At 35.2% G+C, this 24,256-nt stretch overlaps 1 protein-coding gene across 1 annotated transcript in view; it reads left to right on the top strand.

The window, feature by feature from the left end:
• The window catches only part of LOC137402224 (conserved oligomeric Golgi complex subunit 6-like), a 52,131-nt gene that overhangs the window by 21,882 nt on the left and 5,993 nt on the right, over positions 1-24,256 (top strand). Inside the window, exons 5-13 of the mRNA XM_068088720.1 lie at positions 13,743-13,825; positions 14,274-14,344; positions 16,600-16,770; positions 17,435-17,578; positions 19,627-19,783; positions 20,343-20,457; positions 22,172-22,303; positions 22,971-23,138; positions 23,820-23,918. Of these exons, the coding sequence (XP_067944821.1) occupies positions 13,743-13,825; positions 14,274-14,344; positions 16,600-16,770; positions 17,435-17,578; positions 19,627-19,783; positions 20,343-20,457; positions 22,172-22,303; positions 22,971-23,138; positions 23,820-23,918 (1,140 nt within the window). The remainder of the gene's footprint in view (positions 1-13,742; positions 13,826-14,273; positions 14,345-16,599; positions 16,771-17,434; positions 17,579-19,626; positions 19,784-20,342; positions 20,458-22,171; positions 22,304-22,970; positions 23,139-23,819; positions 23,919-24,256) is intronic.

Raw genomic sequence — 24,256 nt, 5'->3', positions numbered from 1 at the left:
GTGACTAGGAAGAAGCCAAAACAAAAGAAAGTCAGGAAAGTGGAATTGGTAATTGGATGCAGGCTCATTTTTTTCTCGTTTATTAAAAGTATCAATGTAGAGAGAAAATTTGCTTTTGTTTAGTGATACATAAAACACTTCGGTAGTTAGTGATGTCAGGCTACCAGGAGAAATGGCTGCAGTCTATCCATAAGGTAACCAATTGCTTGATGAACAATCTAAGAGATGACAGTAAAACAAAATAATAACTGCTCTATATCCCCTCCAACACACAAATATCTGCTAAAAAGTGTTTGGTGCTGTCGTATAGCTAAAGTACGGTCTCCACATTCACTTGCAACTTAAAGTTATTTTTGTCATAAAAATCAATCCTCCTCGTATGCATATTTAAAAAAATATAATTGTATTTAATGATATTTGCTGTCATTTCAATGATTACCTAAACTAAATAATATCTTTGCAAAATGTGTTTTAGCTAGTCTTCACATATTGCATTTTAATTTTGAGACACTGTTTTTATGTCATCTTATATGACGTCATAATGTCATTAGATGTTTTTTAGTGAAGGAAGGTCAATGGCTACACAGTTTATAAAACATTTCAGATAATTCTTTGGTTAACTAAATCTGTTGAAATCTTTTTGTAGTTTAATTTATGGCATTTTTGTAATTGGCTGTTTTACGTGTTAATACGAAGTATTTTTTCCAAACAACTTATAGCAGTCCAAAAATGTTATTACGATCAAAAATCATTGATTATCTGTATTAGATTATAAGTATTTTGGCAATATTTTAATAATGGAACTCGAAAAATTCAGCTCGGACAACAGGGTAAACCAGAAATCAGTGACTGATGCTCCTGACAAAATCTGTTTACAAAAAGGAAAAGTTGATGCGATCACCATCTGATGCGGAATTTCAATGGTACAGCAGTCTCGAGATTATCTCTTGAAACCGTCTGCTATTTGGAAATATAAAACAGTACAATGCGCCCTCGGGTTACGATGTCTCTGTTATGCAATTTTTCCCTTACAATGTGGAACTCGATGTTTTTCCGTCCTCACCTTACGACATTTTTTTTGCCATACGATATCAACAAAATAAATTTTCAAAATTAAAATTTGGCAGAAGGCATGGTGAGTCAAAATAACGAAGATGCTGATATGCTATTCGCCTAAACCCGTTTGATAGAGTTAAAGTGAAAACAAAATCGGTAATAAAATTTTAGCAAAGTTGAAGTTTAGTAAAATACATAATGTACTAAAACCTAATCTATATATAAGAATCCCAGTGTTTGCCTGTCTGTTGTGTGACCAGTTATAGCGATAAAGTGTTAGCAATGAAAAATGCGTATTTGAACTTAAATTTGAAGATTTAAACTAGAACATTTAAATTTGAACTTAGCACATCCAGTTCTGCAGGTGCCAACTTCAAGTTGTTGTTATATAAATTGTTATAAAAATTTTGTTTTATATATGTTGTATATATATTACATATAGAATACATATATTATATAACATCTATAACATATATATAACATTTATATATTATATAACATCTATAACATATGTATATTATATAAAATATATGTAACAACAGTTTTTTTTGTAACAACAGTTTTTCAAACACAAATGTTTTCTAAATTATGCCATGCAGGAATCACAAAACAACAAAGAACAACAGTTAGCCAATAAATTCAAATAAAAAGTGCGACAGCATTAGATAGTATAGCGTTACATGAAGTGATTTTTTGTTTGGTATTCGCGCTATGGTATATCTTTTACAAATAGACTCTGAAATATTTTAGTTTTTGAATGTTTTTAAAATACATGTATCTGCACATTGTGTTTTTAATGGTTGAGCATTCATGTGGCTCCCTGGTTTCTTCCCATCATGTTATTATAAGAACTTCCAGGTGAAACTCAGCTCGCTGGTAGACACATGTCTTAAAAATGAATGAAGTTGTCTCCGCTATAAACAGTTGATTTGTTACAATCTTGAATAGTTATCAAATGAAAACCCTGTACCACGGGATTAGAATTGATAGCGTGTCAACACTCAGTGATCAAATTGTTCAAGTGTTTAGGAATATTAAAGTAATTATTATTAGATACAATTTTTGAAAGATTGGTAAAAAGGTGTAATTGAAAAGTTAAAATAAACTTAAACAATTAGAAAATTTCTATCTTGAGGGCTTATTTTATACTAAACGAACTATTTAAAAAAAAAAGAAGTAAAAACGATGCACTTTTTTGTCAAATAAAAAAAAATTGTAAAAAATCAACTAGTAAGGCCAAAGACGAAAACTCGTCATTCTATATTGTATGTTCTAAATATCGTATATTCTGAATAGAAGCTCTGGTGTCGACCAGCTGGATTGTAGCATCATTCAAGGAATAGATGGTGAAAGAGTGTGTTAAGCGTCATCATGGAATGACCATTTCTCAAATTTTCTGAGAGTTGTCAGCTCTCATCTCAAATATAATGTCACATTCCCGGCAAGCTTCTTTTGAAAAATCTGAAAATTTATTTCTGACTTTACTGATGTCTTGAACAAAAATATTTTTTTTGAATTTCAGCCTTGATCGGTGCTTTTAGTTTTAGAGCCAACATCAGTTTAACTGGGTACCCCTTGTTTGTTGGTAAACATTCCAAACACCCAAACTCGGTCCAGAAGATGTTATATATGTAACCATCTGACAATTGAGAGCAAGATAGACAATGTTCCATTTTTAACACATTGATTCATTCACTACGACAATGGTAGTTTTCATTATTAAGCTGCTGTCATGTGATCGCTTGATTACAGAGGTACGGTGAGTTATTTGGTTTGAAACCGTATTTGATATTTAGTATATGGCAACATCTTTATTATTTTGTGTTGACGTTGATCATTTCTTCATAATAGAAAATTTCTTCAAAAATAGGCGGTTTGCAGAACGCTCCAGCGTTTAAAAAGACGATAACACTACAACATGTAAATATACAGGCTGCGAGAGCCTGTTTTAAATATATCTGTAATAATTCATATTAACTTTATTTACACTGATCAATGCTTTTACAAATGAGACCACGAGCCGAGAGAAACAGGAAAAAAAATACTGCAGTAAAGTAAATAAGTATGTGTATTAAAAGGAATAGCTATTTTTGCATAACGCTGTTCTATAATGTAAATTGGCAAGGTATTAGTAACGTGTGTGTATGTTATGTTATGTGGAAATATATTTATATTGTTTATTATTTATTGTTTATATTGTTTGAAAAATATGAATTAGCTGTGTGTTAGTTAAACTCACCGAGAACTTCTGAAATGGCAGTGTACGTATGGGAAGATCAATTCCACTCTTTAAATTACCGCTTTATGCACTAAGTTATAGCAAGATTGATAATTCCAAGTTAACAACCTCCTATATACTCTGTTGTAAGGCTTAATTGTCCAATCAAATGACAGCAGTGGTATAATAGCACCGATTTACGCAAGTGGCGTAAACATCCTTATAGACAAAGCACTAGTTACTGCTGTCAACTGGTCATGTGGTATTACTCATGAGGAATGAAGAAATCGGCATTGGAGCAAATGAAGATGATACCAGATGGGTATCAGCAGGAAATAGGTTTCCTTTGCTGTTGCTACAGTGGTCATTAGCATATATTTGTAGGGTGCTGGCAAAAAATATATTGTACTGTATGTTTGTCTGCCAATCATAAATGTAGCAAGCGGTTGTTTCCATGGCGCCAATTTACCATGTACTGTTTTGTATTGTTCTTAGTAATAAAACACTAGTTAGTTCATTGGATCCACCCCCGTCGAGTACCCATGATTACTTGCTACCATCTGTCATGTGGCTCGAAGCATGCCTAATCTGATGTATTGATCGCTCCACGAAGCCTATTCAGATGAATATTGAAGTTATATTTTCATCACAATCATTATGCTTACACGCTGCGAATGGGTTTGGAGTTGCTTCCACACCGAATCATAGAACCAGTAAAATTCTAACACATTCAATGCCATTTTGCTTCGCTAAATTTGTGTGAAAGCATTCACACTGAGAGTATGTTGACATCATAGAAACGGTCATTGCTGATGGACCCGGTAATACTTGGTTAAGCTTTCTCCGGTGGAAATAAAAAAAGTTTCAGCCCACAACCACGCGGGTCTCCGCTGCGAAAATGTTCTACTGCTACTCACTACTCTATTTACTTGACTTTTTGAGAGAGAGAGAGAGAGAGGGAGAGAGAGAGAGAGAGAGAGAGAGAGAGAGAGAGAGAGAGAGGGAGAGAGAGAGAGAGACTGCTTTAACAAGTTCTTTTTGAGGGATACATCGTGAATCTTGGAAAGATCTACAGCGCAACCCCAAATCATTGAAATAGTAGAGTGCGAATTTGTCGGCAGCGACTAAATAGATGACACGCTGCTCTATAAAAGGACACCTAACACTACGTCAGCGAAAACCATCAGTTACATGTATGACTCTTTAAAATTTAATGCAATGATTTAGAAAACATGAATATTCCTTTTCATCAGCGTTGGGCAATAGACAGAGAGTGACTTAGCTGATGATTTTAATGCAATTACACGTCATGTAGACTCTGGTCGTGTTTTGGGAAGCAGAATTTGTCTGGCGCTCTTTACAAAGACTAAACCTGTTATAATACTGATTTTTCTGGAAACATCATTTAAATGTCCTCATGACTGCTAAATAGGTATAAGTTGCAGGGAGATAGAAATTCCTAGAACTATTACAAATTTTACACTCGCTGTTCTCATGTCCAGTTCGTCAGTAACTCTGCACTGTTCCAAATAACTGTCTGTGAATAGCTGCGTTTCCACAATTAAAGCAAATATGTTACTGCTTAACGGATAGAAACACACAAGCTATTGTAGTTTGATCTTCCTTTTCATCTGATTGTCAATTCTATGAAAAATAGGCTCCAAGAAAAACTTTCCGACAATTCGAATTTGTTTTCTGTGAAGATTTCAACCGTAATTTGCTATAGGTCCTATTGAATTAAAAATCGTGTGTTGTAGTTTTGATGTTGGGCATTTATATCAAGATGCTATAACAAAGGACGTTTAAATGTATATCACATAGAAAGTGTCACATTAAAAATTGACAACCGTTTCAAATAGTCATTAGGTCATTAACGAGGTCGACTTCAACTTATAATATTTGACTTACTATTATCCTCTGCGATGATGTGGAAACCCGTTTTCCAATATTTTTGGAAGGAAATATGATATCCTCAGAGGATAAATTTGCAGTGCTTATTATTTAACAAAATGTTGTATTTGAAAATAGATGCAGTAGTTGGAACTACAGCAATACTATATCTCTTGCATCAAAATATATCAAAGATGAATTTACACAACATTTTTGTAGATTTTTTCAAGCAGTATCAGTATTTTTCCATCGTTTGAGATTGTTTTTTATGTTTGAGGTAGTCTGGCTGCCAAGATGTTTCAAGATTAAAATCGGCAAAATGAATACACATAATGCTGTAACTCGAACACGATAGCTGATATCAACTATTGCAACGATACCAACTAGTGATGTCATTTTGGCACGTATTTTTCTTTTGAGCGTTTCAACTGCGATCAATTTTTGTCTATTTTAATTTTAAAACATCCTGGCCGTCAGATCACCTCAAACATTAAAAAAAATCACAAATGATAAAAAAATACTGATACTTCTTGAAAAAATCTACTAAAATTTTGTTTAGGTTCATCTTAAAGTAGAATGTAATCATGTCTCAAGGTAGTACCAGGCCTATTGGTACTAGTTCATTTGGTAGCAGAACTGCTAAAAGGGACAAAAATGTGAAATAACGCATCATTTCAGTCGAGGCCTTGTAAACCAACAAAATCAACCTCATTATCTGTAGATAAGCGATTAGAACCGCGCATGTTTATTGTGAGCAGGACTTTAGCGGGCAAAGATTAAGGACAAAGGAGATGAGTGGTGAGGCTTGGTGAAAGCGATTAATACTATTATAAGCGCTGAAGCACCCGAGTATTTGTAGCCAATAGATAAACGGTCACACATAGAAGCATAACACGTTTACAGTGACATTTATAATGATCCAGGCAAAAGGTTTACTGCGAAATAATCCGAAATTCTGTTTATTGTCAAAGGCAGCTTTGCTTTCAATTTCCAAGCAAGTTTTATTTAATTTAAAAGTTTTAGTTTTAAGAACACCAATATCCTGTGAGTTTCACATTCTCTAGGAGGTGGTTTATGTCGAATTGAGAGCTGTCAACACAATTTGTGCGATTTCTTCTCGAGTATCATTATTGTTATTTTTTTAGAGTTGCCCTCTTTCACTCGTTCAATGGCAGTCCAATGTGTACAGAATTGTGTTAGAACTTATCAAGCAAAGTCAAGTTTTCTAGTTTTTTTATCACCTGCTTCAGCATGTCATAATACTCAAACTTAAGTAAGTTGCAATAGATATATTTTCAATGTTTATTCTTGTACAATTTTTCTCGATTCACGTATGTGTACATTACCAGAGACTCATATGTGCAAGTGGGCTGACAGATATGAGGAAGTTGTTTTGAGTGAGGCGATGAGTAATATTTTGCTAAAGTGAATTGAAAAAACATGTGCAATCCTAAAATTGAGGTATTACGGATACTACATTGGGTATACTAGCTTGTTGAGCTGGTATATTAAACTTAGCTTTGGTTGGGCGAGGCTCTTGATTATTCAAACATCTTTCATTTCTAAATACAATATGCCACAGAATTATAGGGTTTCCATCAAGTACACTCAATCTACGACTTACAGTCACCTCTATATACAAACTTTTTGGCACAAGGCAGTAAATTAGAGAAATAGTTGGCTCGATATTTGGTGTAATTTCCAACATATGACCTCTTAAGTTTTTTGCTACATTTTTGTATAATAAAACGCATAAATATTAAAAAAATTTAAATTCAGTTAAACCATTAGAGTAGTTTATGCTCCAAATTTTTATCCCGTGTTCTACCATTGAACCAACATATAGTTCACTCGTAGAAACAACACATGAATAATAACCTCAATTTATGGATTATTGTGTTGTTAGTTTAACTTTTACAAATAATTTATGTTGTTACATTTAGTGTTTGTCTTAGATTAACTATATAACACATTTTAAAAAATACATAATTACTTGGGCTGTTTATCAATGCTTTATGGGCTCAAGAAAGAATTAAAAGTTCAATTTATTCCTATGAGAATATTTTTTCTATCAATGATTTCGTCGTACAAAGCAAATATCAGCATGTATTTACTTTGCGTGTCGAGGTTTGACTGTACTTCTTGTAACATAGCTTATAAGCTTCTTGTTTAACATTCTACAGTCATACCTCAACACACGAGTTTAATGCGTTCTGAAACTGAGCTCGTATGTCAATTTACTCACGTCTCAAAACACTCTTCTCTTTATAAAACAACTAAGTAAAGATTAATCCATTATACCATTATTATGGAAAACCATCTAAAGAGGATATTACGGTAGAAAAAGTGTTTTTAATTGTTATTATTCAGTACCTACACTAACAAAGTAACAAATACTTAATTAGTTGTTATGATTTACAATAAAAAATATAACATCACTATATATATTATTGAATGCAGTTTTCACCTTCGCGACAGACGTTATTCTGGTCTGTTTTAACGTCGGTCTGAGAGAGACTTGAGAGCAACTTGTTCGGTACACCAAACATTTGTGACCGTACGTAATAGAAACTTTGAATTTAACTTAAATGAATTTAGCTTACTAAATACACACTCAAAGTTAAGTTTCAATATTTTACAAAACTTACTTTAATTTTGTCGTCATATTTTTTAGTATCTGTTTCCGGTTATGTGCTTTTGCCTCGTGTTCAGTATAACTTCTAGTCAACCTGTTAAAAAAAAGTTTTCAAATTGATTAGAGGAAAAAGTCAAACGACGGATGTTCTCCAAGGCGGCCTCTCACATGCTTGGCCATATAGTGTAGTGTCTATAGAAAACCGCCTCGTCCGCTCGTATCTCAAATATGACGCGTATCGCAAGGAAGAAACTTGCTAGAAAGTCAATTCGCATCTCGAGTTTATCGTATGTTGGAGCACTCGAATGTAGAGGTGTAGCTTTGTTCAAAAGTAAGTTTGTTATTTAAAGATTTCATTCGAAGATTATTCTGAATATGTTTCATTCAGTAAGGGTGGTTTATTTGAAGGATGTTTTAATCACGATCAAGTTTTAACAATTTTAATCTTGAAACATCTTGGCAGTCAGATCATTAACGAGCCCCTCCAGCATCAAAAACAATCACAAATGATATAAAAGTACCGATGCTTTCTGATGTAATTTGCAACTATTTTGTGTAAGTTTATCTTTAAGCAAAAGTACATATGCCTGTAAGCCAGTAATGACGTATTTTATCTCCATGGTCCACGAGTCATGTAAATGATAATGATTCACTGTTTCCATGATGCGCAGTACTTCGGAGTTGCGTCCTCTCCGAATCATGGAAACGGCGTCTTCGCACTGAAATCACTGCGCACTGATCAGTGCGAAGCCAGTGCAAATTCGCAGCAAGGAAACAGCATTGCGCAGTGGCTGCGCATAGCTCTCTTGCTGTCGAGGCCGTTTCATCGAGGACCATGAACTAGTACAATAGTTATCCCGCTAATCTTGTTTTTTTCTATTCTTCCGATCTTTCACTTAAATTTAATTATGGTCTGCATTCACGAAAATGATGAGGTGATTACTTTCCTAGACTTTGTTATTGATGCCAACACTTTTTGAAAAATAGTGGAAAATCCTAAAGTAACGTTTAAATAATATATTACTTGAAAATACTTATTAAAAGTATATTACTTTATAAAAATTGTGTTAAGGTTTGTAAAACCTTGTGAATGTGTATTGTAAATAAAACTATAATGACGACAGAAGCATAAAAAGACTGTTTCTGATGTTCGGTATCCATGATCGATTCTATTTCTCTATCAGGCGATTCGATTTATACAATTTCTCTTTTCTGGCTAATTTGCTGAAAACCACTGCACAGCATGTAAACGTACCATCCCCTCGACTTCGGAGGGGGCTGCATCGCAGTACTGCGCATCATGGAAACATAGTGATTAGGTAGCGAAAATGTTCCACTCGGTCTATCCAGCAGACGTCTTCTTGCTCTCTTGCTGCCAAAACTGTTTTGTTGTTATTGCTGACAACAAAGTTAGTTTTTTATTATGGTTTACCACCAGTATCATCATACTCATTGTCATGTATCAGTAATAGTCTTGCATATAGCAGCGATATTACACTAGGACATTCAAAGCATCATTTGTTTAGATTAAGAAAATAGTTTATATTTCGACGCAGTAGCACCATTATTATGATATATTCTATGTTTGAAATGTTAAAATCATTTTTAAAAAATAAAACTTTAAAAACAACACTATCGAGATACTCAACAGCATCTTGCTAATATTTTATAATCAAAGTAGTTCCTTGTTTAACTCGGTCTGATACTTCGAAATTCTGAAATACAGTTTTTTTTAAATGCTGAGGTCGACGGCATTCATGTCGATTCGCTCAAACGAGAGTGTAATATATAAGTGACATTAGCATCGCTTCGCCCGTAACGGAGTTAAATTTATCTTCTTAAACATCTGATGCGCTAGTCGAACAATCCAGCACCACCCTTTATTTGAAGGCCACCTCTAGTTAAGCGCCACTATAGGACAAAGGTTGAAAAATGGAGCGCCATGGCATTGAAATAGAGGTTTTACAGTAGCTGCGGTGCAGCAAAGAAACAGAAACATGTAATGACTTAGTGAAGAAAGACATGGGATCACACACTAGCACTTCTATGGATGTTTCTGTTTGTTCTCTGTATCTATTTTTGAACTTTCACTGATTATGTGTATAGAAAGTAGTCTGCGATCAGGATGTAACTTGAATGTTCTAATTGCAAATCATCACGTAAGTAATGCTAGTCTGTCCAGATGGATTAGCTTTTCCTGAAAACTCATCGTTCTATAATATATCTACAGGAACTGGGATGTCTTGTTTACAAATAATAACAAATATTAAACTGCACAACAATTACTGCGTACATTTTAAAATATTGCAACAGAGATACAACTGTTATTTCTGAAATTATATATACTAATCATCTTGCCAGTCCTGCAATGTAAGATCATCATGAGTAATCAGTATATTGAGAATTATTCCTCGAAACGGAGCCCTAAAAATTTACTGAATACTTCCCCATTCTCTTTCCGTTTTTCACATTGCACTGGCTGGCAAGCGTATATTAGTAAATAATAACTTTGGAAGTATTAGCTGTATCTCTGTTGCAATATTTTAATCGCAATTAGTAATTGTTACGCAGTTTAACCCTTTCGCTGCAATACGCGAGTTTATGCGAAATCTAGGATTGGCTGCCGTAGATGCATTTTTGTAAAATTTACTGTGGTTTCGCAGTAATTAAATATTAATGGTTTGTGATGACTTAATCACCGATCACTGGTGTTTCTAAGGCATTAGAAGGGTTGTCCAAACAACTTTCTAAAAATTGACCTACCTTTATTCACGAAGCAAATCCACAATCTGTGATCAGGAAATTCCTACTGAAACAAACTTTTTTTTTTGACGTTCGAACTTTTTATGACTTCCACCAGCAACTCCCGTTGTTGGAAACAGAATAGTTTTTGTTGATGACATTATAGCCGATTTAGAATTAATTAAATACTCAGACAAGAAAGTTACAGCACTGACTCTGATGGTGGTGAGAGTAATAGTTTTGTAAGAGTAAGGAATATTGTAGAGGATCGTTATATCTTCGTAGTTTCACGTAGCTTTAGCAATGCTCATAGTATAGGTTCATTGAATTTTTAGCATAGCTCAGTCTGTTAACATGTTGGCAACATAAAATATATAACAAAAATGTTTTAGATAGGGTTTGAAATTGAAAACAATTGTATACATATCATGCAGCCAGAACGGCAATTTTCAGTCCACTGGCTGGCAATAGGCCGAAAGCTAAATTTGTACATAGATGGAAGTGAAAAGCGTTAATATCTGCTATTCTTTGTAAATGTTGCATCCCAGTTTTTGTAATTATACTGTAGAAGGATGAGTTTAATGAGCAGATTATCTATCTCAAAAGGCTTTCATTACTTACTTGACGATCCCTTTCAAAATGCTGAAGTCACATCCTATTTAAAGGCAGCTTTCTCTGCCCATAATCAGTGATAGACCAAAACAGATATGGAAAATAAACAGAAATATCCACATAAGTCCTAGTGTCGAATCCCATGACTTGATTTTATCGATCCATCACATGTTTCTGTTTCTTTGCTGCGCAGCAACTTAAATTAGAATTTGTGATTAGGAGTACTAATTGCAGCGTGACAAATGCTTGTCACATGACAGTCCCTAGTTTCCTGCTTGCTAATGTCAGTCAAAATAGAATAGGCAGAAAAAGGTCAAATTGTACACTTTGTTTACCCTAAATTACATATTGCCAATGATTTCCTAATCCTAAAATGTCCGTAAGTGGGAACTAAAACAGCGAGTACAAATAATTAATCAGTTTAAACTATTAATATAAGCATTTTATTGCGGAATAGATCAGACTCCATAGCCTTCTCAGACACGAAGATTGGTATGCCATCGATTGTCAGTTATGATTTGATTGCAGAATATATAAAAATTAAAGTATCGTTAGTCTCCGCACTATTACATAACATATTTTCTGATGTATTGATGTATATGGCCTATTGAAAATTGAGCGTACAAGAGACAAGTTCTATGCTTTACAATTAAGGCATAACTGACACTGGACAGCGTTCTTTGTTTAAAATAGGTAAATCAAACACGCTGATTCCGATTTTGTACTCAAAATAAAGATTGGTCCACTAACCTTCATAGTCAAGAAGGCTTTCTTACAGCGTTTCAATATCGGTCTCACAAACGACACAACAAGCTCCTCCCATAAATATGTGACGTATACTAGCTTTTTAGGAACGGAAGTTGAAGATGTTTAGTCCGATCTAGAATGATAGAGATGTGTGTCTTAAAACCATTATTATCTAAATTCAGCCTTCAAAATAATCTCTGTCTTTTATGAATGATAGATAAGCTACTTAACATTGCTTGTAGTTTGTTACAGGATGTTTAATAGGCTGAACGCTGAGAAAAATGAGCTCGAAAAGCGTGATAACAACGCAAACTTGTGATACAATCACGCTTTTTTGAGCTCATTTTTCTCGGCATTCAGCCTATTAAACATCATGTAACAAACTACAAGCAATGTTAAATAGCTTATTTACCTTTCAGAAAAAAACAGAGATTATTTTGAAGGCTGAATTTAGATAATAATGGTTTTAAGACACACATCTCTATCATTCTAGATCGGACTAAACATCCCTAACTTCTGTCCCTAAAAAGCTATGCTACGTCACATATTTATGGGCGGGGCTTGTTGTGTCGATTGTGTCGTTTGCTAAACCGATATTGAATCGCTGTAAAAAAGCCTTTAAAAACAAAAATGGAGTGGACCAGGAGTAGAAAAAACGATGAAAGCTGTTCGTGGCAGTTACGGTTCAAGACCTCAAGCTACATAAGATTTCCAGCTACATAAAATGCTTCCATGTTCTGCCTTCACTGTGAATCATTGCTACACAAAGGGTAGAACACTTTGACTATCTTTCTGAGGTTAAGAGATAAGTAATTAATGTAGTTGTATTGCTGCCCTAGATGCATCTTTTCTGGCCATCCTAGTCTACCCAGTCTTGGAGAGTCCACGCCTCTAACTGTAATCACGTATTTATTTATATTTACAGCTATTATCATTGTTATTGTTAGTTTAACGCTAGTTCACACTATAACTTATGTTTGTGTTAATCACACAACACTTCTGTGATCATCTGTAATAACAATGTCCACACTATTACAAACCAATCCACATTTACATCAGTGAATAGTCCGTGACAAAGTGTTCTCATTGTACAATGTGGTCATGGAAACAATGAAATACTAGTCCCGCAGCAACTATCATGATAGTAAATATAGATCAAGCAATCCTTTGATGGCCAATCATCATCGCCGAAGTGGTGCGCATTGCTTAGGCTGTCGCCGATGCTCAAGCTATCAGGAAAGTTTGACGGCTGCAATCTTTGCTGATGTATAGTGCGCCCCGGGTTACGAGTTACGCCCTGGATTTTGTCCCCGACATTTGTTTCACCATTCATCAAAAAAATCTATCTTAAAAATCAAATTTGAAAATTTCAAATTTGTATAGCACTGATCTGCCTGAGGATCTCTCATGGCATGCCTGAGGATCTCTCGTGGCACGCTTGAGAATCTGTCGTGGCACGTCTGAGGATCTCTCGTGGCACGCCTGAAAATTTCTCATGGCATGCTTGACTGTCAGGGTACTGGCAATAATTTGACTATAATAAGAGGGTTGGGAAAAAGATTGCATGGTCTGGGATTCGAACTCGTGACTCTCAGCTGACGAGCTCAGCACATTAGAACTTGCGGCAAGCAGTCATCTTCTGCCATTTTGGAATACATGTAACTGCACATGTAGTTATTAGAGCTGAGGATCTCTCATGGTACACTAGTAATAATAATAGTAATAATAATAATATGAAACACGCGCAAAAACGTCTCTACTAAAGAAAAGGAAAGGGTGTGTGGAGGAAACCTACCTTGACTGGTTGATGCTAGTCAAGTTGGATACACTGGTTTTTTGTAGGACTTTTTCAAGGCTCTCAGAAGGGTGAAAGAAATACACCAGGACTGTAAAATATTACTGCGAACCAATCATCAGACGGCTGGGTAAGACGATTTCTATCTAGCCTACCCTTTAGGCTTTAGATGGTCATTTCAACTATCCTTATTTGTTGTCTAACTATTAAGAATTATCTTCCCAATCTAATTGAATTTCTAATAGAATGGAAATTATTGTGTCAGTTCTAATAAATCGGTAGTCGGTATAAATAGGAGAGGATATTGGACATAACATGCGAAATGTAGCAAGTTCTGTTTATTGATCGCTGGTTTGTTTACTCTTGTCTACTACATTTTTAGAAGTGTTTGTGTATGTTCTGGCGGATTTTGTATTTGATGTTGTACAACCAGTGCCCGTGAGTAGTTAAGACTAGTAGTCATTGACACATAGTGACAGGTCCTCGTGGTTATAGCAGGTAATCGTGGTTGTTTTGTGAAGATATACCTGTTGACAAAGACTTGCGTTGTCTCATACATTATTGGTGTATTTTAATAGGCTAGAGATCATGGAGTCTATGGCACTCTACCAAGAAACTGCTTATGAGAGATTATACAGGTGGGCTCAAGGTGAGTTATCTGCTCTTTCTTACATTCCTACTCTCTGCACTGTATGTCTCCTACCGCTTCAATTGGCTTTGTTACTCCTCGGTTATGCTAACCAGTACATAGATAGATAATTGGGTTATATATTTTTCCGATATAGGTATCTGTTCATCCGTAATCTATCCATAAACAGATGATTAAACAGGCTCAGAATAGTGTATGGATGTGTGTTGAGGGATGTTAGGTGAAGTCATCAAAAGTCAATTTCTCGAACTCTGTTGCTCGAAAAATAATTTCTCGAGCTGTCATTTTTTCAAATCACGTATTCCTCGAAAACTGATATCTATTTGGTCGAGAAAGTTGATTGAAAAAACTGTCATATATCTCAGAAAAATGTATCCTTTTATGTTGTCCAGCACCGATATTACATATTTATTGTATGCTATCATTGATAGCGATAGCCTGAGCAGAACACTCAAGTTTCTTGCACATTCTCAATAAATTTACTTGTTTGTTCCTTTGTCCTTGACATTTAAATTGCTTTTAAATGTAATTTTTTCCTTCCCTTTTCACTCAACATACATTGCTTTCGTCTTGTTGGGTTGAGACTACCAGAAAAAGTATATAATAGGAAAAGCTAAATACAAAACTAACAAAATACAGATTATGTAATAGTTTTGATTGGGTTCAGGAAATTTATTTGTTTGTTTTTGAATTACTGATTTTTGAGAAAATTATAAATAAAAAATTATTTGTCAGTCAATTGAGTTTGAAAAATTTGCCCTACACTGTATTGATGACTCTGTGTGAGGCATCACTCGGTGGCCTCAAGTAATCCAATCAAAGTGCCTGACTTCTTGCAAAGCTTACGCATCACACGACTATGGAAAAGTCTCTCTTTCACATCTCATCATCACAGTAATGCTCAGTTGAACTTCTACTCAATCAGATACCCTCTCAGTGCATCAACTCATTCTACCCTTTTCACCCTTGTTTGCATCATACAATAAGCAGTTATCTACTCCTGAACCTATAATTATGTTTAGCGGATAACTCCTCGTGTTTATGTACTTCCTAAACTATCACATTTCTCGATGCAATGTTAATATATAACAGTTTTATGGCAGCCTCTATGAGAGCTTCAACTTTAACAAGGGCAACATACGTACCAATTCACTTGTGTATCACTTTACATATTATAGCTTTCTCAACAGTAATCATTGAAGTTGTCAAGAAAGATTCGAAACAAATGTTTAACTTGGCTGACATCTTGTGGACATGCTTATAAAGTCGACCATTTTTATAAAGTTGAATGGTCGTATGCAGTATAGCATAGAGAAAGTCGGTTGATTGGACTTGCACTTGACATTAACTGATTGCTGATTGGACTTGCACTTGACATTAACTGATTGCTGATTGGACTTGCACTTGACATTAACTGATTGCTGATTGGACTTGCACTTGACATTAACTGATTGCTGATTGGATTTGCACTTGTCATTAACTGATTGCTGATTGGACTTGCACTTGTCATTAACTGATTGCTGATTGGACTTGCACTTGACATTAACTGATTGCTGATTGGACTTGCACTTGACATTAACTGATTGCTGATTGGACTTGCACTTGACATTAACTGATTGCTGATTGGACTTGCACTTGACATTAACTGATTGCTGATTGGACTTGCACTTGACATTAACTGATTGCTGATTGGACTTGCACTTGACATTAACTGATTCGCTTAGAGAATAACCCACACAAGATTTTAATAGGTTTTATCAGAAAGTGTCGGGATTTTTTATCAATTGCGAATATTTTTTGTTTGAGGTAATTTGATTGCCAGGATGTTTCAAGATTAAATTTGACAAAACTTGATTGCAGTTAAAACGCTCAGATGAAGTTGCGAGTATGATGTCTATAGTTACAAAGAGATCAAACAGAATAGAGACGAATAATGCTGCAACTTGTACACAATAGCTAATACCAACTATAGCAACTGGTGATGTCATTTCACACGTATTTTTCTACTTTTTTAACCACAATCAAGTTTTGTTGATTTAAATCTTGAAACATCCTGGCAGTCGGATCACCTCAGTCATAAAAAGATTAAAAATGATAGAAAAACGCGGATACTTTGTTATAAAATCTACTAAAAATATTGTTCAAGCTCATTTTTATAGCTCCTGTTTTTTATACATAAAATTCAATTGAACTCTCGTAGTTAACCTGTTTTTAACTATATTATGGGTTGACTTGAATCCTCCCCTTTTACCCAGCTGAGTGCAGGCTGGTCACCAATGACTCCCCAGACCTAAACTTGATGTTGTGTGAAGGAATGGCAGCGCTGCAGGACAGATCTGTCCTATTCAAGTACACGCTTGATGAGTTCTGCGTAGCTCGGAGAGCCGCTATCGTCAGATCATTTATCGATGCTCTGACAAGAGGAGGTATGTCTAACTCTTCGTAGAAACTGTTTATTACTCAGGCTGATCTCAGATCTGATTGGCTGATTTCAACTGATAAAACATTTTTTTTATAATTATTTTATTTGAGGCATATATTTCTGTACAACGAAAGGTGCTCTGCAGGTAGAATCAACGCTGTTCACGGTTGTTGTAGCCCTGAAACGTACCATAATACATGATTTCAAGTACTTTTCAATAATCAAATTCATTGCCAGTCTTCGCTATTACACATAGAGGTCAAGGATGTTTCCATGACTAGCGCTGTCTAATGGTGAAGACAGCTACTTTCAGACTTACCATTATGCATTTTATTCTTGGATCCTGCAATTCATATCTGCGACTGTTTATAGCGATTCAGATTCTTCCATTTCTCATTTATGCTACTCACCGCTGTCCGTTCTTTTCAATTACGATTTGTGTAATTCCTCCTATTAATATTTTTCATTAAATTAACTCTTGTATCATGCTTTTTAGAATAATCTTGTCATTCTCGCCTAATTGTTGTGACTAGTGTTTCAACTTACTGCTGTTTAACTTGTGAACATAGAGACGTGATTAGCTATTGGAGAAGAGATCTTGCCAAATTTGATGTCATTGCTCCGTGCTCCTCATTAGCCATAATGTTATGAATTATTTCTGTCAACAGGTCGGGGTGGTCACCCAAGACCTATAGAGTTATCTTCTCATGACCCTCTGAGGTACGTTGGAGATATTCTTGCGTGGCTGCATCAGGCCTGTGCATCTGAGCAAGAGCATATATCATCTCTCCTCCGACTCTGCCAGAAGGATGGTATGGTATATTAGCATATTATTAGTTTTGGGAACATTATCATAACGCTAGTTAGTTAGAATTTTCATAACATCAGTTGGTTAACATTATCATAACACTTGATTATTAACATTAGCATGACTGTATGTCAATATCAGCATGACAATCTGTTAATATTAATCTAACACTAGGCTGTTAACATCAATGTAACACCGGTCTGTTAATGTTACCATAACACTAGGCTGTTAACATCAATGTAACACTGGTATGTTATGTTCACATAACACTAGGCTGTTAACATCAATGTAACACTGATATGTTAATGCTACCATAACACAAGGCTGTTAACATCAATGTAACACTGGTATGTTAATGTTACCATAACACTAGACAGTTAACAAATTAAGGCATTACATTTAGTCATGGCAATGAAAATTGAAATATTTAACCTCGCCTCCGATTCGTTCTCAAATAACTCAAGATGTAATGATGTTGCTTCTAATGGGTGTTCCAGAAATATTTATGTACATTTCAAATAATTCTAAACTTGGCTTTTATTTTAATTTTAAATATGTAATATTATTTACTAGTCTCATTTTTTGTCATTTTCCCTATTCTATTTTCCATGTTCTATTTTCCATGTTCTAGGGTTGGCTCACAATGAATACGATCTAGGTTAAAGAGCAAAGTATTGTGAATGGTACATGTATTTAAAAACTGAAAAACGAAAATGTTAGCGAAGGCGGTGAGTGAGGAAGCGACACGTAAAAATGTTTTACTAACCACCATAACTATGCCCATTGGGGTCCAAAGAATCCACGCGTTATTGTCAACAGTCATGTCAATGTACTAAAGTAACAGCTTGGTGCTTTTTACCATTAAGTTAACTGATTAAATCATTTTTACATCTCTCTGATGTGTACCAATTATTTGAACTTTGAACCTAGCCAGTCCAAAGATATAATGGTTTGAATATTTGCTTGTAATGCTCAGTTTCAAGCAAAAGTGTGATTATGACATCTATAGCTGCACTTCGACAAAGAGACCGACAGAATAGAGACGCGTAACGTCGCAACTTGAACGCAATATACGATGTCAATAACGAGAGAGACTTCTAGCCGCGCCACTCATGACATCATTTCACACGTATTTTTCTTCTGAACGTGTTGACGGCAATCAAGTTTTGTCGAGAATTTCGGAACATCCTGACAGTCATATCACTTAAAACATGAAAAAAATCGTAAGTGATAGAAAAATACTGATATTTTCAAATAAAATCTACTAAAATTCTGTGTAAGTTGATCATTGATGAGATTTTGCGAAGTGAGTTGATTGGATGAAGTGAGTTGATTGGATGAAGTGAGTTGATTGGATGAAGTGAGTTGATTGGATGAAGTGAGTTGATTGGATGAAGTGAGTTGATTGGATGAAGTGAGTTGATTGGATGAAGTGAGTTGATTGGATGAAGTGAGTTGATTGGATGAAGTGAGTTGATTGGATGAAGTGAGTTGATTGGATGAAGTGAGTTGATTGGATGAAGGTGTTTTTGTTGAATATTGTTGAATATTCTCCGAGATACTGGGAGACAGTCTGCACAATGAAACCAGAAACAAATACTGAATTGAAGGAAGCCATTGAATGTGACTATTACATCAATTGCTTCGCATTATCAGCAATGCTTACATCTAAATAGATGTCAGTTTGAGAACAGGCATTGAAGAAAAGCAATAAGTAATACGAATTTTCACATTTTTTAAAATATAATGAACTTGTTATAAAAACCATGTTTATATTTATTTAAGATATTTACACATTTCTCAGGATACCTTGTATTACTCACTTGATGGCGGTGATGTGAGGACTTTCTCTCACAGTTATGCATCTCAAAGTTATGTATACACGTATTTCTTTTATGCCAATGCGATCCTTTGGTTGTTATATACTCTAAAATAAGGGACGACTCTTGTGTTTTGGTTGCACCATCAGCTGTCTAGTTATCTTATTTTCTTTTGATATCTGCTAAGGAGAGGGCAGACACATGGACACAGTGGAATATTATTCTGTTGCAGGTTTGGAGGAGACCGTCAAGTCGGCCCTGACTCCCATCATGGAAGGCTTATGCAGGGCTTTTAAAGTGAGGGTGGAGCAGGTCCTGGTTTCCGAGCTAACAGCAGTTACTCTTTACAAACTTGAGAATCTTGTACAGTTCTACACTAACACTGTCAGGTAATAACTGGGTCTGTGAGTACCTCTATGTGTACAGTTCTACTTTAACACTGTAAGGTAATAAACTGTGTCTGTGAGTACTTCTATGTGTAGAGCTTTTCACTGACACTGTCAGGTAATAACTGAGTCTGTGAGTACCTCTTTGTGTAGAGTTCTACTTTAACACTGTCAGGTAATAAACTGTGTCTGTGAGTACCTCTCTGTGTACAGTTCTACACTAACACTGTCAGGTAATAACTGCGTCTGTGAGTACCTCTATGTGTACAGGTAATATCTGTATGAGTACCTTTTTGAGAAGTTGGACAGAATAATAATTCTATTTAAAATTTGTGATTTGTGTGAATAATATGAGCAGGAATATGTTATCATTAGTGTGCTCGATATATGCATAGCACACCAATATTATGAATATACTTAACAAATAAATAAATTAATGAAATGTAAAACAAGTAAGTATGAATATATAAAACAAACAACTTAATGATTGTAAGTTACATGTATATAGTGAAATGTACTTCTATAGCTAAATATGTTACATATATTACCTGCATCTCTGTAGGCAAATGCTTGCTGATGATGCAGCCATGATAAGTACCCTTCAGGATATAAAGTCACTGAGTACAACTCTCTTCTACAATAGTCTCACCTGTCACACGAGTAAACTCCTTGAGCAGGTGAGTTACAGGGCACCTGCTAGTTCTTCATAACACCAGCTACACTCCTAGGAGAACTCACTACACTCCTTTGTTGTGACATACATATATAGGAGAAAAGATAGGAGTCATTTAGTAACTCTGCCTCTTGCCAAAAAAGGACACTTGCAAGGACAGTCAGTAATGCTGCCAAGATCTCTAGATGTCAATGCTAACTGTTTGCCTAAATAGTTCTTGAAATTCCATTATCTTTGGTGAAATGTAACTGGACAGTAAATAGTAAAGATAATTTATAACCAGCTAGATAAAAACCTTGCAATCTCTTTTTCACATTTCTCTGGTTCCTAGTGTCCCTTTCGTATAAGCAAACAACACTCTTTAGCCTATTAATTTAAAATATCCGTAATAAATGCTGCTGATTTGACAAGGAACGAGTTTAATAATTTTGGAAGTCATTAACAAGTGAAAAATGTTTGTCAATGTTGATTATTTTTAATGATATAGTGACACACAGTAGTTAAGCTATAAAAAGTAATACGCAGAAGTTGGGCTATAAATAGAAACATACAGTAGTTAGCTATAAGTAGTAACACACAGTAGTCAAGCTATAAATAGTGACACACAGTAGTTGAGCTATAAAAAGTAACACACAGTAGTGGAGCTATAAATAGTAGCATGCAGTAATTGAGCTATAAATAGTAACACCACAGTAGTTGAGTTATAAATAGTAACATGCAGTAGTTAAGCTATAAATAGTAACGCGCATTAGTTGAGCTATAAATAGTAACATGCAGTAGTTGAGCTATAAATAGTAACACGCAGTGTTTGAGCTATAAATAGTAACACGCAGTAGTTGAACTATAAATAGTAACATGCAGTAGTTGAGCTATAAATAAAAACACACAATGGTTAAGTTATAAATAGTAACACGCAGTGTTTGAGCTATAAATAGTAACACGCAGTAGTTGAGCTATAAATAGTAACAGACAGTAGTTGAGCTATAAATAGTAACATGCAGTAGTTGAGCTACAATGCTTCATTGAAACACATTGAGATCCATTTTATAAACTGTAAAAAGACAAGCATCAACTCATCCAGTTAAGATCCTGTAGTGAATCTCATGTGTTCGCATTGGACAGATAGAACAGAGTTTTATTTGTAGTTTGAGTAATAAGTAAAATTAGATTAGTAGTTTGTTGTACAGGCTTTCTCATCTTCAAACACCTCATTTGAATCTAGATCAATCAAAGCAAGCGAGTTAATCAAGCGAATTAATTTAAATTGATGGTAGATAATTAAAATTTTAGTTGGAGTTGGCTTGTCCGGGTGTAAAAAGCCAGGTGAGGAGGACAACTCCAACTTGTGCCTAACAGCAAATCACTTACAATTTGTATATCAACAGAATGTGTTTAAGAACTTATGATTGGCTATTTTAGGAATATCTACCAGGTGCCACCTTCCATACTGCCACATATTGTGGATGACTACTTGATACACACTTTTAATATCGATTGTCTATAAAATCTGCTGTCCTTTATGTCAAGGTTAAGATTATGTCAAGGTTAAGATTATATCAGGGTTAAAATAATGTTAAGATTATGTGAAGGTTAAGATTTAAACGTAGTTTTATGTTCACAATGCTCGGTGTTAGGTATGTGCAGAATAGCAGGCAATCTCTGCCGTTGGCTATATATGGTAGGTGTCACAGTCAAATATTTTTATATTCTGCCACTAGGTGGAGCTGCCCACTGAAGACCTGTCACCACCTACTAGTCTCACTTCATCTCTTACTCTCTTGCAAGAAATCCTCTCTTGTAAGGACTCGGCTGTCTTATCAGCGGATGAGCGACAACAAGATTATCACAGGGTAATCTACAAAGTTTCTCTAGCAGCTATCATTTGCTTTTTAACATGGTTTAGTTACTTACTGATTGTGGTTATGGATTTACAGTTCATTGGTCACAAGAGAAAGGTATATAAGTTATATTAAATTTTACGTTTATGTTAAATATTATGCTTACATTTTTAGTTTGTGTTTGATTATGATAATTCTCATCCCTGAAAATGAAATTGCGACATGTATTGTGTATTTATTTACTAAAATAAGGAAATTGTTTTCAGATGCTTAGCTCAGGTATGGTTTAGCTAAGGGATGGCTAAAAGTAATTTGTCTGCATAAAAATTCTTTTGATATTTATATCTGAGTGATTCCAGTTTATTATATTTGTCAGTCTGATAAGATAAGAGGCTATTATTATGGTCAATATTTATATCTTAGCGTTGAAAGCGCTCAATAAGTTTTATCTGTTGGTTTGGTAGACTGAGATCCTATCACAATAATCAATAGAAGGCTTCCAGAGGGTATCAAAAGTTTATTCAAAAAAGACCAGCCATTGCCAATTCAGATACTAGATATCCTTATTATCGGTGATACTAGGCATCTCTAGTGCATTTTTCTAATTTTTTGAGCAAAATTGCTGAAATATAATTAAAAAATCATCAATTTGTTCAATTAGCCTTGGTTCCAATAATAGATACTGCGGACTGTAGTGGAGCCTCTCATACAAATGTGCACAGTGTCGGCAAGCAAGCTCAACACTATAGAAATGGCGGTTTATATGGTAAACTGTCTTCACATGCAGCAGGTGGTGCTGTCACTTTACGAGTATACAGAAGGCCACCTCGAACTCATACAGGCTCAGGTAGGTTTGATACTCGCGAAGAAATAGTTTTGAATAGCAAAGAAAGTTTTGAGACGCGCGAAAAAATCCACCAAAAAAGTTTAGCGTTCCTATTAGACAAGTATATAGGTAGTTATTGTAGCCCTAAAAGCTAAAATATTTATAAAGATCTTGGTCTATGGCTGTTGCTAACCACGTATCCACTTTATCCAATTTTAATAGACCTTACTAACTCGGCTGTCATCTGCTCCAATCAAGACAGAAATTATAGTATTTGTCGTAAAATTGTGAGGGGATGATGATTGGAATGTAAATGTCTCGTGTGACCAATAGCATACTCCTATGTGTAGGGAATCCAAAAAGGGGGTGAGGGGTACCCATATCTTTAGGGTTGGTCAAAAAGGTTTTGACACTAATTTGTCTGTCAATCGATGTGGTTCTGAATATTCAGCAGTTTGTCTTTTTAGTCAAGCAAACTTTCTGGCCTAGATACTGTGAAACCTCCAATTGACCGTCACTATAGAGGAAGGGTTGAAAAATAGAGCACCACGGCATTCATTTAGAGGTTTTACAGTAATAATATTTGAGCCCTTTCAAAGTCCTACCAGTTTGGATGTAGTGTTTTAATCATATCTTTACGTTTACCCCTCTCTTCTTTGCTAATGTGTTGTGCTTAATCTGAAAGGTCTATGTTCTTGGTAGATGGATGCCCACGTGGACACTCTCATCAGTGAGGATGCATCGTTCATCCTTAACAAGTTGGGACTGGCCACTATATACAACACGATGCAGAAGACTTCCGTAAGTACACGTCAAACATTTAAACCAAAATAAAATTCTACTAGGATTGCTACATGAACTCTTTCGCTACTCCAAGCCGCGTAGTACAGCTCGACAAAGCCTTTCTGTATGGTCAACAGTCACGTGGTACGGATTTAGTAAGTTTTGTACAAAGTGTGAGCAGTTAACTAATTAGCTTATTGTATTTGTACTTAAATGAAAGGAAACAATCATATGCATGGTTGGGCCAATAGGAAGTATGCATCTGCATGGTTGGGCCAATAGGAAGTATGCTTACAACCCATCCTGAGCGTAGTTTCGCTTTGCAAATACTATTTTTTATTGTAGTTTTTTTTAGC

Source organism: Watersipora subatra, chromosome 8 (genome assembly GCF_963576615.1).
Source record: "Watersipora subatra chromosome 8, tzWatSuba1.1, whole genome shotgun sequence".
Classification (NCBI taxonomy): domain Eukaryota; kingdom Metazoa; phylum Bryozoa; class Gymnolaemata; order Cheilostomatida; family Watersiporidae; genus Watersipora; species Watersipora subatra.
The sequence above is the reverse complement of the archived record's forward strand: the minus strand, read 5'-3'. Positions and strand labels throughout refer to the sequence as shown.